This window comes from Conger conger, chromosome 1 (assembly GCF_963514075.1).
Source record: "Conger conger chromosome 1, fConCon1.1, whole genome shotgun sequence".
NCBI classification, from domain to species: Eukaryota; Metazoa; Chordata; class Actinopteri; order Anguilliformes; family Congridae; genus Conger; species Conger conger.
The window spans coordinates 2,627,535-2,645,929 of record NC_083760.1 but is presented as its reverse complement, the minus strand read 5'-3'; the positions used below and the strand labels follow the sequence as shown (position 1 = coordinate 2,645,929).

The 18,395-nt window shown below is 50.4% G+C and overlaps 1 protein-coding gene across 4 annotated transcripts in view; it reads right to left on the bottom strand.

The window, feature by feature from the left end:
- The window catches only part of map7d1a (MAP7 domain containing 1a), a 70,953-nt gene extending 54,618 nt beyond the window's left edge, over positions 1–16,335 (bottom strand). For all 4 annotated transcript variants that reach the window (XM_061240190.1, XM_061240207.1, XM_061240199.1 and 1 more), the window contains exon 1: positions 15,656–16,335. In XM_061240190.1, the coding sequence (XP_061096174.1) occupies positions 15,656–15,713 (58 nt within the window). In that variant the 5' untranslated portion in view covers positions 15,714–16,335. The remainder of the gene's footprint in view (positions 1–15,655) is intronic.
- Between the last annotated feature and the right edge of the window lie 2,060 nt (positions 16,336–18,395).

Here is an 18,395-nt window from a genome sequence, read left to right as displayed (position 1 = left end):
TCCGGCAGGAAGGGTGAGGAGCCACAGGCCACAGGGGGCGGGGCCATCACCATGCCCTTTAGACGTGCTAAACGGCACTTGGGCTAATATTAGCACCCTGGTCTGCTGACCTGGGGGCTGCGGCCTGTGAGGTGGAGCCTGATTGGGATATTTTAGGAGGGGCCCATGGTGGGGGGGATTAGGAGCCTTACAGTACGCTACAGAGAACACTCCCGCCCCCCAAATCCGCACTTCAGAGATGAAACTAGGGTACAGCTGTTTGTTACTCAAACCAGGCCACTGCAGTAGAGAGGGGTCAGATGCAATGCTAACTCATAAAACAGAGGGAGGAGGGAGAGGAGGGGGGGAGAGAGAGAGGGGGAGAGGAGAGGGAGAGAGGGAGGGAGGGGGAGAGGAAACACTCAATAAATAACTAGGCCACACATTTCACATTTGGATCCCCTGGTGTTTTGGGAGAGCAAGGGGGGTCAGGCATGACTGGGCTTGCCACGGCAACACTTCCCGTTTCCTGTTCTCATTCTTGTACTTCCTGTTTCGGAAAAATCACCAGCAATCCCCATTCATAAACATACTGTATGTGTTCCCATTAACCACACCATTCAGAAACACAATGTACGTGTTCCCATTAACAACGCCATTGAGAAACATGCATATTCACAACCTGACGCTGTGAAAAGATTCGGTCAAAGTAAATACTCAGCCTAATGGTTTTTCCAAACACTATGATTGATAGTGATTCAAATAACATGTTATTTGCATCAAAATGTTTTTGGATTTTTTGAAATGGCATGAGCACATAATTACGGAAAAGGCTCTCTTGCCAAGCACGCTCACGGCACAGCCGTAAATCCAGGGCTTCTGAGGGAGACAGAGTGAATTACGCTCCAGGGCTTTCTCTAATGACAGGGGAACCAGAAACTTGGAAAAGAAGAAATCTGAGAACTAAAAAACAGAAAGAGAGAAAAGTGTCCTGCACTGCAGAAAAAAAAGTGTAAAGCACCTTCATGACACAAAGCCTCCAGAGAGAGAGGCCTTCCCCAGACCTCCTTCCCTGCCAGAGAGAGGCCTTCTGCCCCGTCAGAGAGAGTGAGTCATTTCATCTCAGCTCTCACAGAGGAGAGAGGGAGGAGAGGGAGGAGAGGAGATTAAAGAGAGGAGAGGAAAGAGAGGGAGTCACGTCATCTCAGCTCTCATAGAGGAGAGGAAAGAGAGAGAGAGGAGAGGAGAGGGAAGAGAGGAATGAACAAGAAAGAGAGGAGAGGAGACGAGATGGGAAAGTAGAGGCGAGAAACAGGTGTGAGGTTTGCAGAGGTGCAGAGACGGTGGGAAGGTGAGGAACCCCACGGCTCAGCTGTGTGTTCTGGAAGGTGAAGTGTGTGTAAATGCACATGAATACTTTTCATGTCAAGCAGGAATAATTTCAGTATCTGCAAAATCAGCAGATGATAAATGGAATCAATATGAATTTCATTATACCAAATGTGTTGTGTTTTTCATGCATATTCTTCAAAGAGCCAAAGATCACTCCACAAACTGAGGACACAAAACATACGCTAACGGTCATTTGGTAAGGGTCTGCATTTATATAGCCCTTTTATCCAAGGGGCTTTACAATGAATGGCTCTCATTCCCCATTCACACACACACACAGACATATATACACTCACACACTCGCACACCAACGGCGACAGGCTTCCATGCAAGGCACCAACCAGCTCGTTGGGATCAATTGGGGTTAGGTGTCTTGCTCAGGAACACTTCAACACACGCGGGGCGGGATCGAACCGGCAACGGTCCAACTGCAACCGCTACTGCAACCGTTGCCACATGAACAAACAAGCTCAAAGCTTCAGCAGGCGATACGTGACCCCAATCTTATTTTTGGGTCTCACAGATGTTGTTCTACGGCAGGCATCATAGCTGTGATCCAGGGGGGGAAATCAAATAATCAGCAGCATTGTTGGTGAGTTTTACTTTAGTCACTGATTGGCTAAATGGTTCCACACAACGTGTCTCCAGGGCCTAAGCCAGCTGCTGATTGGATGGAAACATCAGGCCGTCATCCCCCCCCAACAGAGACCAGGCCATCAGGGGGTCGTTTTGGGAGAGATCCAATTCAGTCCAGTAGATCCTGGTCCAGTAGACCCTACTGGCCCACTGATCTCCTGAACAAAACCAGAACCTGAACATTCAAACCCCAACAAGCCCAACACCGCTCCAGAACCGGGTCAGAGCCTGCAAAATGATGTGCGACTCTCCAGGACCAGGGCTGGGGACCCCAGCAGACCCTGTGTCTCTCAAGGACCAGGGCTGGGACCCCAGCCACCCTGTGTCTCTCCAGGACCAGGGCTGGGGACCCCAGCACGACCCTGTGGCTCTCCAGGACCAGGGCTGGGGACCCCAGCAGACCCTGTGGCTCTCCAGGACCAGGGCTGGGGACCCCAGCAGACCCCCTGCTGTCCCTCTCCAGGACCAGGGCAGACCCGGTGTTGGAGACCATCCATAACCAATCACACAGATGGAAAAACACTCCATCGTATCTTCACTCAAGCTTAAACCAAATAAACCCCACAAAACGGTTTCAAAAGAAAAACATCAAAAGGCAAGATCGGTGCCCACGGAATTTGAGGAGGAAGAGAGAGAGGAAGGCCTTGCACTGCAGGGGTGTTTACGGAAACGATCGGAGCGAAGATGGCGAATCCAAAAGCGTGACAAGCCTGCGGTCTCTCGATTCCCGCTGCAGACAGTTGTGACTAATTACACATAATAATTAACCGTGAACCAGCTTACATAAGCATGCAGCTACCCCGAAATGAGCCAATTAAGATCAGAAACGAGGAAGAGTCAAAACTGATAAAAACTAATTACTGCCTTTTTTTGCACTCGAAGCTCTCACAGTTCACACAGCGCCCGTTTCTGACGCCAGGAGAAACGGCCATTTTATTTCGCCTTTCCAACACGTCGTGTGCGCATGCAGTGAAGCAGGGACCAACACCTCTGGCCCTCAAATCTAAATTTAGCCAGCAGCTATACCATCATGCACCCGGCTCCTGCCAAATGGCTGAAGCTAAGCAGGTGTGGGCTTGGTTAGAGACCTCCTGAGAAAACAGGCGTTAGTTGGCCAGGAGGGGGGTGTCTCCAATGCCCCAGCACAGTGATGTTGGGCTGCCTGTAGCCTAGTGGTTAAGGTACTTGACTGGGACACACATGGTCGGTGGTTCGATCCGCCGGTGTAGCCTTCTTAGTCTAAGCAAATGTACATGGCTCTGGATAAGAACGTCTGCCAAATGCCAATAATGAAGTGTAATGTAATGTGCTGTAAGGAGACGTGTCTTTCAGATGAGATGTTCAGACTGAGGGTCCTGACTCACTGTGGTTATTAATGAGCCCCCAGGGGGTTCCCCGGTGTCCTGGCTAAACCTGCCACCAATGACTCCCCTGTTCTCTCTCAGCTGGTTGTGTGGTGGGTGTTCTGGCACAAAATGGCTGCCGTTGCATCACCCGGGCGAGGGTGCTACGCGGTGGTGGTGTGGTGGTTGAGGCGAGTTTCCTGATTGGCTTAGACTGTCTTCACACCTGACTTCCCAGGTGACGGGAGCGTGGAAAACCAGCAGTTCTCGGACCTCGAGGACCCGCGATTTGCTGCTGCACTGCAGTAAAATAACCGGATTGGCTGAAGTGACCGACGGATCCAGAACAATCAGAACAACGAGAGAACTTCCCGTCTACGCCATCATGCAGTGCACGGCGGGTGCACACGGCACACGTGGAAAGAGTGTTTATGGGGTGGAACCGGGTCGTGACCCGGGAAGTGATTTAGACCCCCACGGGACAGGACGGGGGTCCCATCACAGAAACAAACGCTCTCTGTGTTAAACACACACGCCGAAGAGACGTTCTGACCGAGAGGAGCTCAGCACAGCCGCCCCACTTCCTGTTCCCCGTCCCCCCCGTCTCCCCCCGCACCCAGTGAAGCCGGGAAGACAGCAGCTTCAGCTCAGCCAATCACAGACGACGTGCACGCACTTGCACGTATTTGCACCAAAACGGTACCTCAGGTGTCTTCTCCTTCTAAATGTAAAAATGAAGGAAGACCCTTCATTTAACGAGGCGCTGGTCATCAAAAATCGCAAAGAAAGGTATGTTTGCACACTATACTCCTAATGTGTTTGGGGGGTTAGGGTTGGTGTTGGGGTTGGGGTTGAGGGGGGGTGTTTGGGGGGTTAGGGTTAGTTTTGGGCGGTTATTTATTTAAAGGGAAAAATAGATTTTCTGTCCTGCAGGCCTGGAGGCTCCTCGTCCACTGTGACTGAGAGACGGTGAAATTTACACCATCTGGGAGCTCGACAGGCTACCAGCACTGACGTGTGTGTGTGTGTGTGTGTGTGTGTGTGCGTGTGTGTGTTTAACCCTGCAGATGATATCACCCTGCTCAAGCCTCCAGCCTGCTCCACCCTTTCACTCCCTCTCTCCCTCTCTCCCCACAGCCGGCAACCCCTCCTCTCTTTCTCTCTCTCCCTCCCTCTCTCCTTCTCTCCCCACAGCCGGCAACCCCTCCTCTCCCTCTCCCTCTCCCTCCCTCTCTCCCTCTCTCCCTCTCTCTCACCCTCTCTCTCTCTCTCCCCACAGCCGCCACCCCTCCACCCTCCCCCTCTCTTACAGAGACACAGAGTTCTGAAAAAGAGTGCTTTACATTCCATACCAGACCCCGCAGGAGAACACACAAACACCGAGGAGAGACACACAGACACACACAGACACACACAGACACACACAGACACACACAGACACACACACAAACACACACACCGAGGAGACACACAGACACACAGACACACAGACACACAGACACACACACACACAGACACACAGACACACAGACACACAGACACACACACACACAGCACCAGCTGCTGAAGTTGGTAGTGAATGCTGTAAATTCTTTGCTTCGACACACATTTCTCAGGCCCAACTTCAAACAGCATATTTCAGAGACACCTCTGCTACTGACACCCTGCTCTGTGTGGGTGTGTGTGTGTGTGTATCTCCTCTCTGTATATGTGTGTGTGTGTGTCTCTCCTCGCTGTATGTGTGCGTGTCTCTCCTCTCTGCATGCGTGTGTGTCTCTCCTCTTTGTGCGTGTGTGTGTGTCTCTCCTCTGTGTGTGTGTGTCTCTCCTCTTTGTGTGTGTGTGTGTGTCTCTCCTCTCTGTGAGTGTGTGCGTGCGTCTCTCCTCTCTGTGAATGTGTGCGTGTGTGTGTCTCTCCTCTTTGTGTGTGTGTCTCTCCTCTGTGTGTGTGTGTGTGTGCGTCTCTCTCTGCGTCAGTCGCTCTCTCTTTCTGTGTCCCATTCTACCCCTCTCTCAGTCTACCCCTCTCTCTCAGTCTACCCCTCTCTCTCAGTCTACCCCTCTCTCTCAGTCTACCCCTCTCTCTCTCAGTCTACCCCTCTCTCTCAGTCTACCCCTCTCTCTCAGTCTACCCCTCTCTCTCAGTCTACCCCTCTCTCTCAGTCTACCCCTCTCTCTCAGTCTACCCCTCTCTCTCAGTCTACCCCTCTCTCTCTCAGTCTACCCCTCTCTCTCAGTCTACCCCTCTCTCTCAGTCTACCCCTCTCTCTCAGTCTACCCCTCTCTCTCAGTCTACCCCTCTCTCTCTCAGTCTACCCCTCTCTCTCAGTCTACCCCTCTCTCTCTCAGTCTACCCCTCTCTCTCAGTCTACCCCTCTCTCTCAGTCTACCCCTCTGTCTCTGAAATATGCTCCTTCACGCCCCCCCTGGCTGTCAGGCTGTAATTTGAGCCTGTGCCCCCCCCCCGCTCCAGGTGGAGGGCAGGTGCAGGCATGTGGATGGATTGGTTCCCCCCCCCAGTCCCCCAGTAACAGGCAGGGCTGGGGGGGACAGCCAAAGACCCACGTCCTGCTCTCTACGCAAACGTGTCTTCCAAGGAGTACACATATTCCAAAGCTGAAACATTTAGAAGCACAACAATGCATCCTAATCAGTAGATGAACTCCTCAATTATTTTTCCAGTGAGAGCACATTGTCTGGGGAAAATTCTCCTACAATGAGAGCACTGTAGAGCCCTATATGTCCTAAATCTTCACTGAAACACAACAAGCAGTTTTGTTTTTTTTTTAGGATATGGAAGGCCAAACACTCATCCCTCACAATATCAGGTCAAACCAGCCCTGAGGAACAAGCACATTACTGATGGACAGAAGAACCTGGGGAACTACACTAAAGACTCTGAGAGAAAGAGAGAGCGAGAGAGAGCGAGAGTCGGTTTCTTCTGCGCAGCATAAGAGTATAAACAACAACGTGATTTTTGTAGTGTAAAAATAATTAACTCGCTGAGCAACAAGCTCAGAATATTACTGCTGTTTTTAGCTCGATACGCGCTGTTAGCAGTTAGCTAACCATATTAACGTGAGAGTGGTGTGAGATTTATATTTCATATAATCCCTTTTTTCCTCTCCGCAAACGCCTTTTTGTTTTGGGAGGAAGTAAGACGGATTAGCACATTGTACGACAGGGATTGGGGGTCTGCCTCCATCATCCAACACTGAAACCGGCAGGCTGAATTAACAGGATTATTTTCCCAGCAATCTCAGCTCCGTCACAGCGGAGCGCAAAAATAATATCACAATAAAAGCGTGCAGAACTGGAAATGAGATTAAAACCGCCTGTGCGTGCTCTTCCTCCCTCTTTCTCCCTTCATCCCTCTCTCCCTGCCTCTCCCTCTCCCTCTCTTTCTCTCAGCCCAGCAGAGCAGAGCTGCGTCATGTCTTTTCTAGGCCAGCTTTGATCGCTAAAACAGAACCAAAAAAAATTACATAACCGCTGTTAAAAACCCCCCAAAAAAGGCCTAAATTATTGAGATCCGTGGAAAAAGTGTTTAATTGAAACAAATCTGGAAAGATTAATGCAGGTACTTCATAAACAGTTCATATATTTCACTGAAATCTGTTTATTTATGATTTACTGCTGTATTTAATTTGCACAGATTGTGCCACAGAAGGTCCGTGATGCGGCCGATACAGAAACGCTCTCCCTCTCTCTCTGGTCGAGACCGACACATTTTTCTCCCTAAAATAAAAGCCCCTCTAGTTTGCAAGCGAGGGCGGCTGGAAGAGACGAGCAGAATACCCCCCCCCCCCCCCCCCGGAGACCACCACACGCAGCGTGACAAAACCCCACCAACCTCCACCCAACCACTCCACCCAACCACTCCACCCAACCACTCCACCCAACCACTCCACCCAACCACTCTACCCAACCACTCTACCCAACCACTCTACCCAACCACTCTACCCAACCACTCTACCCAACCACTCTACCCAACCACTCTACCCAACCACTCCACCCAACCACTCCACCCAACCACTCCACCCAACCACTCCACCCAATCACTCCACCGGGCCCTGTGCAATCACACAATTACTATAATCATAATAATAATAATAATAATAATAATAATAACATGTTATTCAGCTGAGGCTTTTATCCAAAGTGAGTCATAGTTGATAACACTAAGCAGGGAGATAAACCCAAATGTGAGATTAAGGGCCTTGCTCAAGGGCCCAACAGCTGAGCAGATCTTTCTGTGGCTACACCGACCAGCAAGGTGCAGGTCCTGGGTTTGGGTGGCACGGTGGCGCAGTGGGCAGCACTGTTGCCTCACAAGAAGGTTGTGGGTTCGAGCCCCACCCGGCCTTTCTGTGTGGAGTTTGCATGTTCTCCCTGTGTCTGTGTGGAGTGTGCATGTTCTCCCCGTGTCTGTGAGGAGTTTACATGTTCTCCCTGTGTCTGTGTGGAGTTTCTGCATGTTCTCCCCATGTCTGTGAGGAGTTTGCATGTTCTCCCCGTGTCTGTGAGGAGTTTGCATGTTCTCCCCGTGTCTGTATGGAGTTTCTGCATGTTCTCCCCGTGTCTGTGTGGAGTCTGCATGTTCTCCCAGTGTCTGTGTGGAGTCTGCATGTTCTCCCCGTGTCTGTGTGGAGTTTGCATGTTCTCCCCGTGTCTGTGTGGAGTTTGCATGTTTTCCCCGTGTCTGTGTGACCTGTGCATGTTCTCCCCGTGTCTGTGTGGAGTTTTTGCATGTTCTCCCCGTGTCTGTGTGGAGTTTGCATGTTCTCCCCATGTCTGTGTGGAGTTTTTGCATGTTCTCCCCGTGTCCCACAGTGAAACACACACACACGGGGAAGACATGGTGTCCCCACAGTGAACACTGTCCCCTTTTGAGGAGTCAGCTCGTGCGATGTCTTGGCCCCCTGCCCACGGGGACACAAAGCCACTAATGTGGCCCCACAAACACACTGGGGCCCGTCTCATGGCTGCTTATACAACAGACCAGGGCGTGGGAGGAGAGAGAGAGAGGGAGAGAGAGGGAGAGAGAGAGGGGCAGGGGCAGCCTGGAGCCTCATGATTAAGGTACATCACTGGGATCCAGAAGGTTGGTGGTTCAAGCCCCGGTGCAGCCACAATAAGGTCAGTGCAGCTGTTGGGCCCTTGAGCAAGGCCCTTCACCCCACATTGCTGGGGATTGTCCCTTGCTTAGTCAAATCAACTGCAAGTCATTTTGGATAAAAGCATCAGCGAAAGCGGTCGGAATACAGGAGGATGCAGGAGTGAGCCCCATTGGTCCATTCAAATGGAACATCTCTAAACGCAACACTGAGCCCACGAGCACGGCCGAGCGGGCAGCAGTGACAGTACGAATGCTGGGAGGGCTGATCTCACTGCGGCTGTTAGCCCGTTAGCCCGTTAGCCCGTTAGCGCTAACAAGCCGGCGCGGCGCTTCAGTGCACCGCTGTCCCTGAGCGAATGAGCCGGTCCCCGCTCACTCCCACCCAGAGCTGGAGCCGTTATAATGCAGTCATACTACAGAGCACTGAACAAAACAAGTTAAATGGGAAGTTTCGCACGAGACCGCGTTACAAAACACACTGTGGCGTTTAAACGATTTCTGCGGAATTAGAAACCACACCCTTTACCCTTTAGGTAATAACCAAGCTTTATTTCTGCAAAATAGGCGACTAAAAATAACAACCTCAGGCGGTCAGTTCTTCTTTTTTTTTTCTTTTTTTAAATAGACGAAGAGTTTCCTTCCACAAAGAAACGGCTCCAGACCAGCGCCCTTGGAGAAGGATTCATCTAGACTCCGGTGTGCAAGGGATCATGGGATTCCTCACTCACAGTGACCACACTGCCGAAGCCGACTGACTAACACAAACAACAGCAAAAATAACACATTTCCCTCCATTTTCACACGATAAAAGTCAAGTCCAACTGTCCCCATGAGGAATCCGTTTGATTTCTACAGGAAGGAGAGGACGGAGAAAGGAAACCGCCGTATGAAATCAGGATTACAGACGTTCTAATAGCAGCAGAAAAGGTGCAGTAAACCGGCACATTGCTCTCAGAGCAGGGCAGTGTGTGCCGGCCGGCAGGCCTCCCGTGTGGGGGTGGGGTTCAGCCCCCAGAGCCCTGCTGTCACCACACCACTGCTGAGACACCACAATGATCCCGTCAATTACTCCCTCGTTAGCAAAAACCCATGAGAACGCTGCTTTAGGGCAAGTGAATGGATTTTACCACCTCTCGCATTACACAGGCACACACACACACACACACACACACACACACATACCACACACAGACAGATACACACACACACACATACCACACACAGACAGATACATACACACACACACACACACACATACCACACAGACAGATACACACACATACAAACACACACACACACACACACACACATACCACACACAGACAGATACACACACATACAAACACACACACACACATACCACACACATACCACACACATACCACACACAGAAATACCACCCACACAGACCAATACACACACATACCACACACACACACACACACACACACACACACACACACACACACACATATACCACACACAGAGACACACAAAGACACACCACTGCAGAGCTGCTTCTACCATTGACCCTCAGCAGTAAAACAAGATCAGGAGTTGAATTAAGGGAAGTGAGCTCAGAAAGTGAGTTCCTGGCAATGCCACGAGTGTTTTATCACTCAGATTTAGGTGGACAACATAAATGGGGTTTTGGAAAAATGATTGGCTGGGATATCGCTCTTCCAACCGTGCCAACTAGCTCGTCAACACCCGGAAAAGAGCCAAAGTCGGGAAGCACGCTGGAATACTGACGTTCCGACATTCCTAAGGCCATGTTCACACTGCAGCCAAATTTCCAAATCTTCACGACCTGACTGTCCACACGGTGATCTGTGAGTGATCAGGTCTGAAGTGTGTGTTTAGGCACTGTGTTTATTTGTTGGCGTATTCACGCTGGTCGTTGGGGTACTGACGCATGCGTGCGTATGGTAACTGGTAGAACGTGAGGTTGAGCACGGAACAGCTCTCCATGGTAACTGGTAGAACGTGAGGTTGAGTACAGAACAGCTCTCCATGGTAACTGGTAGAACGTGAGGTCGAGTACGGAACAGCTCTCCATGGTAACTGGTAGAACGTGAGGTTGAGTACAGAACAGCTCTCCATGGTAACTGGTAGAACGTGAGGTCGAGTACAGAACAGCTCTCCATGGTAACTGGTAGAACGTGAGGTTGAGTACAGAACAGCTCTCCATGGTAACTGGTAGAACGTGAGGTTGAGTACGGAACAGCTCTCCATGGTAACTGGTAGAACGTGAGGTTGAGTACGGAACAGCTCTCCATGGTAACTGGTAGAACGTGAGCTTGAGTACGGAACAGCTCTCCATGCAGCGAATTGCATTCTTTCAGTTTTTTCATTTTTCTGGGAAGCACCTAAAATACTGGAGAAACATGCTGCTTGTTTCTTTTTTAGCATCTGGGCAGTCAGACTGAGACTTGAATCGCATTTGAACCCAGAAATATGTGTCTTAAATCTGATCGGGGGAAAAAAAATATTTCATGTTTTTTTTTTTGCTGTTCATACTTCAGACATGGATAAAATTCAAGACCTGATCTGCAGGCCTGAGAGTTTGACCATTTTCATTCCTGCTTTTACAAACGGTCAAGTCTGTAGGTCAGGTCCTGGCCTGGCAGGGCTGATTCTGGGTTCTGCTCCATCTGAGCTCGATCACCAGACTGAGGCTGAATGTTCTGAATGGAGGAACACGGAGTGCCTCCAGCACACGGTCTCCTGCGTTCATTAATCCTGACTAATTAAGATGAGTCCAGTTCTGTAGCTACAGGTTTGGGTGGAGCAGAAACTATCTGAAGCACAGGAGGACCAGGGATCCGGCTCTCGGGCGAGAAGCAGTCCAAACCCAGGACCTCCGGACCATCTCATGGGATTCACAGACCTACAGACGTCTTCAAGACGACCGCCGAATAGTGGAAAACAAAGTTACATGACACGCGGCAAAAATGCGAAGGTGGAAACCGGGAACTATGACAACGATGCGGGCCTCGTCACCCGTGACGACAGGCTAGGTACAGCCCAGGCATGACAACAACGCTTCTTCCCCGAGGTACGCAAAACAGGATCTTCAAAAACAACAAGTCGGGACAGAGGAGCGTGACTGTGTCAGACCTCTCTCTCTCTCTCTCCCTCCCTCTCCCTCTCTTTCTCTCCCGCTTTGCCCAGGTTTACAGTGATTCATTGCAGTCTTGAAATGCCATCGGACCACTTCCCGACAGGCAGGAGAGCCAGGTACAACCAGCTCGTCAGGAGCATTTGGGGATTAGGTGTCTTGCTCAGGGACACTTCGACACAGCCCGGGCGGGGGATCGAACCTGCAACCCTCCGACTGCCAGACGACTGCTCTTACTGCCTGAGCCATGTCGCCCCCATAAAACATTCATGGTATCAAAACAAACGTGCTAGCATAAGGTTGGAATAATTTCGCAGGAACGTTGAGAGGAGGGAGGGGCACAGAGGATCACAGACAGGGGACTAGTTATGTCATCAGCTCAGTAAGAGTTCTCACATCCTGGCAGCCAATAGCAGAAGAGAAAGCTCGGCAGTAAAGCAAACACCACTAATAATGTGTCATTTCGCTGACGGGGTGACGTGGCAGAACCTGACCCCCCCCCCCCCATCTCAAACATGCAGGAAGGAAGCGTCTGTAGGGGGGGGGGGGGGTCTTACTCTTACGTAAGGGGGGGAGAGGTCACCTCCGTCGGCCAGATAGAGACTGGGCTCGTGGCTGAAGCTCACCGTCTTTGTCCTTCATATTTCCACCAACCAGCCACCCAGCCAACCAGCCAACCAGTCAACCAGTCAACCAGTCAACCAGTCAACCAGCCAAACCATCAACCAGCCAACCAGTCAACCAGTCAACCAGTCAACCAGTCAACCAGCCAAACCATCAACCAGCCAACCAGCCAACCAGTCAACCAGCCAAACCATCAACCATCAACCAGCCAAACCATCAACCATCAACCAGCCAAACCATCAACCAGCCAACCAGCCAACCAGTCAACCAGCCAAACCATCAACCATCAACCAGCCAAACCATCAACCAGCCAACACACCAACTCCGCAGGGCAAGAGGGGCTCAGCCTGACCTGTGTCAAATACTTTTCTGTGCTCGATTGATCTTGCCTGGTGCAACTGAGCCAACCGAGAGGACCAGAAGGCAGGCTTCGCACTTTTAGGTTCCAGTGCACCAGACAAGCTCAGTAAAGTGTAGAAAAGTATTTGAATCCAAAACAAATATGTATTTGTCCCAGGTCTGCTTCTGGTCCAAGCGCTGTACCTGACCTGACTTCAGAAAGGCACTACCCCCCCCCTTTCCCCACCTAATTACAGCCAAATCTCTTCATAGTGGCGCTGAACAAGTTGCTCGATAGATGAACGATGCTCTCGCTTCGTCAATAACAACGCGCGCGGTCCTCGGGGTTTTTAAATAGGTCAGTTTACCCGAATGTGCAAAATCACGGATATGTACGAGGGGCGGAGATGATGTAATGGTTTGGAACGCGCTCCAGTCGCAGCTTGAAGAGCGGATTAGTCAGGAGGCCGCCGGAGCGGAAACCTGCGTTACCTGACGCCGGAGATCACATTCAGGTACCGCGGACGATCGATCGACCCACTTCAGCTTCCCAAACGTAAACAGACGCTTGTCAAATATTTATATGCGTGCACAGGGGGGATTCAGCCTACCCCAGCATGCAATGGAGGGGGGGGGGGGGGGGGGGGGGAATCCAGCCAATCGCATTGAGTGCTGCGGTCGACATCCATTCCTGGCAGCCGCTTGGAGATCGGCCTCAGCCATGACTGCAGCGTTCAGCGGAGGGGCACGCATCCAGAGGGACGGGATCCCGGGAGTCTAGATCAGCCTGCTGGCGGCCCGCCAGGTCGCCGGGCTGGAGTTAAGGCCTCTCGCCAGAGAGTGAACTTGTCTGGAAGATTCTCGTCAGCCCGGCTCAGTCGAGACCCTTTATGCCCAAGCAGTCTCCCCTGCATCTACTGCGGGGAAAACTCACGGACGTCACGGAGTCCACCTGTCTAAGCCATCTGGACTACAACTCCCATGACCCTCTACGTCAACCCATCATGTGCTCCTCTGGAAAACTGGGACATTGCTGCTCCTGATATTCACATACAGCTGAGCAGGAATAACCCCCCCCCCCCCCCCCCCCCTCCTCCTCCTCCTCCTCCTCCTCCTGACTGTCTGCCTGGTCTTTGCTTGGGTATCGATTGCAGCCCACATCCGTTTCCAGTCTCTGGTGGTGCTGGCAGGCCACACTGTAAACCCTGTCAATCTGATCCATCATCTGAGCTAGCATAAAACTCAAACAGCTGGACCCGGCCTTTGAAGCTGTCAGCACCTTTTCTGTACCGGTCATTTCAGTTCATCGTGTTTCATAACGTGCCCTTTACCCGATCTGTCCTAGCCCCCGCTAATGCTCCACGGTGGCTCTGTAGCGTTCGCGGGTTGCAACGTGATTGTTGGGACACTTATCTTCAGAAGGACGTCTTCGCAAGACCGTATTTTGTAGACAGCGCACTGCAGCCTGCGTTTGAATCTAATAAGCAACTGCAGGCATCCTTGAATAAGCATCTGCCATACGCAAAAACAGTGATTATAATGTGCCGGTAAATTAAAGACGGGGGAATGGTGATCATTTAGGGATTTAAACACCTGGACAGACACGGAAGCTAGTATTTTCAGTGCTTAAGATTTAAGAACAAGAAAAGGCACTGGGGGGCATTCATTTTCAAATGAACTGACGCCCCACAGATATCGGGGAAGGTGGGGGTGGAGGAGACCAGACCGGTGACAGCAATACACGACCAGGGAGGGGGGTAGGTTTCGGCTACTTCACTGGTGCCGTTTTAACACGTTCACGGTCAAAAGGAACCCAGCGTTGCGGCGTAATAAACACGAAATAGGCGTGATACAATTATCGGCATTAAGAGGGCAGATGCAGGAATGTCCGTGTAGCCCGGCGTAAACGGTCGAATTCAGCTGACCGTTCCGGTTTTTCCTCACGGTCGTTAACGGTCATTTGTTGATTTGTGGAGCAGCAATACGGGGGGGGGGGGAAGGCGCGCGAGCGGTCGAAAGACTTGCTTGTCTATTGGCAATGAAACCATGTTGCATCAACAACACAGTCGCCCCTCGTATTGGGGCTGCTTTCCTTTCCTTCCCCTCCCTCTGTGCGTCGCAATTAGATTATTTTCGAGCAGATGTGATTTTAACGAACGAGGTGAGTCCTCACTACCGATTTCCCAACTGTTATCGAGTGAGGATGCATTGAAGGCATGTTCAAAACATCCCCCATTAACCTGTGCCGATTCCCGAATCCAAGCCTATTGGATGAACAGTCAACACATGTGCAAACACAATGTCGTGCTAATATAGCCGGCTAACGTAAGCCAGAAGCCAACTTTAGGCTATATACTGAAACATCTGGGAAAGCGCAAAGGATCAAACACCACTGCAACAATGTGGAAACCCCCGTTGCCCAGAAATCTCTGGGGGAAATAATTACATTGGCTACAGAAATATCCTCTGAAAGATCGCATGCCGAGCTAAAGGTGTCTTCACACGTAGTATCCTGCAACATATGCGAACCTCTCACAATTTGACCGCATAGCGAGCCAGCAGGCTTGTGTGGACTGACAACAAATCACTTTTGGTTAGCCAGCCAGCTAAATGAGCCAGACTGAATGGTTTCTGGCACTGACTTTGCGAAACCAATGTCCATTTCGTTTAACCGGCAGTGATTCGTTCTCATAATTTCACACGCGCCCACCGAGCTAGCAAGCTGAATCGTGTCACAACAGGACAAATTAATGGAATGAAATTAACAGTAGCCTATGATCAGAAAAAACCAAACAGTGAGCATTTGTATCGATCTAGTTTAAAATGAATACACAAAAACGAAAATATCAGGCTTGCTAACAAAGGTAGCTATCAATAGCTAAAGCAGACAGTCCAAATTAAACCTGTTACCTCGCCAAAGCAAATGGCAATGCGCAATGTGATTTCATACAGCCATTACTTGGCATGGCTTGTCTGCCTATTTAAGCAGAAGCTCCCTTGGCCGCCAAAGCGTTTAGTCGATCGTTTCAACAACGAACGCAACTACACCAAGGACACGACACGGACTAGTTATTTCGGAAATCACAATTGACTTGTTACTTACATTTCTCAACTGGCAGTGGCGTTTCCTCCAAACCGGTGTCAATATTTTGGCATTCCATTTTTATTTAGAATTCAATCATGCGCTTCTCGGCTCTCCCTCTCCGATCGTAGCTAGCATTCCTCCGGCAGCGGCGGTGAAAAAAAAACTTGGGTTTTTTAGTCACTCGCTAGTCAGTCGCCAGCACGCCCAGAGCTATCCCGCTTTCCCAACGGAAAACGCTGGAAGTGAAAACGGGAGGCGGGTGGGATGAACGGGTGTCTTGGGAAAAAAAGGGGGCAAAAATCCCTCAAAAATTAAGTTAAATGAATCGAAAATGTTACAACTGTAAAAACGCAGCGTAAAATAAAGTAATGAGTAAAGTAAAATAAAAGAGCCAGGGGAAAAAAATCACCCTTTCTTCTTCTTTCCCCCAATGATGCGGCGACAAGAAAAGAAAAGTTCGTAAAAACCAAAAAAAGAAGAGAGAAGAGGAACGGTTCACGCCACACCAGCACGACAGCTGATGGGATAGCTATTGTGCCTCTGCTCGTTTGCGTGGCCTCCAAACTGGACCGTACCAAGCGCGACGGGTAAACACAGTCTAACCCACACTTCTCAGGCACATTTGCCCACCATTGAAAACGGCTCTAAATGGCATAAGCGTTCTATAAAATATATTAGGTTACACGTTTCCGCCTTTAATCGGCGTTCTTAATTTAAAACGCTGAGCCTATGTCGTAGCACCGCGACGACACGCCCCTCCCCTTCTTTTCCGAATGATTGGCTCCGCCGAGGATCCCAACATGTCGAGACTATCCGGGGAAAGTTTTTGGCTGTGATTGAGAAATGAGTCACGGAATCATGATCCGATCGGACCTCAATCCTTTTAAAGTCACAGTCAAGGAGATTATTGATTTTCATAACAGGTCGCATTTTGCATTTGATAATGTGGTGAAAGTTGTCGTCGATAGCGCTGATTTGATTTAGTATTTATTTTAATTTTATTATGAACTTAGTTGAACGTTTGATTCCCTGCTGTTGATACCAACATATGTATAATACTCCTTCAACCTTTTAAGTATATGTAACTAACTGTAAGATGGTGAAGCAAATTATAGTGTGTGTGTGTGTGTGTGTGTGTGTGTGTGTGTTGGAGCCTAGGGCTATAAATTAAGTCCTGCGCCACGTGCTGGCAGTACCGCGTAATTACGAACTGCTCTGCAAAAACTAAAATCAGGACTTATTGTTGCTCATGTTGCGCGAGTCAACAAATTGTTTATCTGCGCGAAAGAATGCGTTTTCCTTTACGCATGTTCGGCTCGTGGCTCGTGCAAACAGGTGTTTCAGTGGTAAACCACTCGGTTGTTTTTCGTCCCAGAATCTTCAATTTAACAATTTAAGCCACGGTAAAGATGTTTTTATTTTATTTTATAAAAATCTATTTTTGTCTCTCCCAATCTGTTTTTATTTTTGTTTCATGTCTTTTGCATTGCTCTGGCAGAGGTAGCGGAGGCTGTCGGCGTCTAAAATAAGCCTCTGAGCTCATTCTGGTCTGGCTTCTGACCCGGGCCCAGACCGTTATTATTTCTGCGGGTTCTTGGTGAATTCAAAGCCGTCCGATCTTGGCAGGTCTCTCGGACGCGATCGCTATTTTGTGAGAGGTGGAGGGAGGAGCGTCCCGGTCTTCGGAAGACGTTCTGTTTGGGACAGTCGCCGGAGAGCGTGGAATTTGGCACCTTGGGAAGATTCCAGTGTTTGTGTGCAGGACGGAAAAATGGATGCCTAAAATATCAGCCAGCACTGTGTGTGTAGTCTCTCTGTCAGGCTGATTTCTTCCTAATGTAACATAATGGTGAGAACAGGCCATTCAGCCCAGCAATGCTCACCTTTTCCTACCATTAAAGTGGTCTACTGCTTAGTTTTCCTAAAAGCTAAATAGTATCTAGCACCACATCAAGTGTTTCAAGCCTGGTCTTAAAAACCCCCCCAGAGTTTCTGCCTCCACTGCATGTCCTGGCAAGCTATTCCACACAGTGACCACTCTCTGTGTGAGAAACTACTGCCTCCATTTCATACACACTGCATCCATTTCATACACACTGCATCCACTTCATACACACTGTGTCCATTTCATACACACTGCATCCATTTCATACACACTGCATCCACTTCATACACACTGTGTCCATTTCATACACACTGCATCCACTTCATACACACTGCATCCACTTCATACTTCATACAGGTGGCCTAGCCCAATAAATAACACAGAATGGCCAACCAAACACCCTCCCTGGGTTTGGTTATTTATTCAGCAGCCGTGCAGGAGAGGCCCAGGGAGGGGGTGGGTGGGGGGGGTCAGGGGTTAAGATTTTAAAAAAGAGGCTCCAGAGTTTTTGTCTCCCCCCCCCCCCCCCCCCCGTCCCAACTGAAACTTGTACCCCCAGTAGCCCCCCCCCCTCCCGCCACCTGTGTGCTGCACCCCTCCCCGGCTTGGAGCATCTGCCAGAGAGGGGCCGGAGAGAGGAACAATCGGGGGGTCCGAGGGGGGTCCGTGTCCCCTCTCTCAGCCCCTCCGCGGGGGGCCTCTGTGCAGCTGTTCGGCAGCGTGAGCACAAAACCCCCAAAAGCCACCTGTCACCCCACAACTGGAGCGGGGCGACCAGGGACGGGTGGGGGGGAGGGGGGGGGGGGGGTGTGCCGTAGCCCAGCTGACACTCAACATTCCGCCACGAGGAACTCAGGAACCCAGCCCCACGGC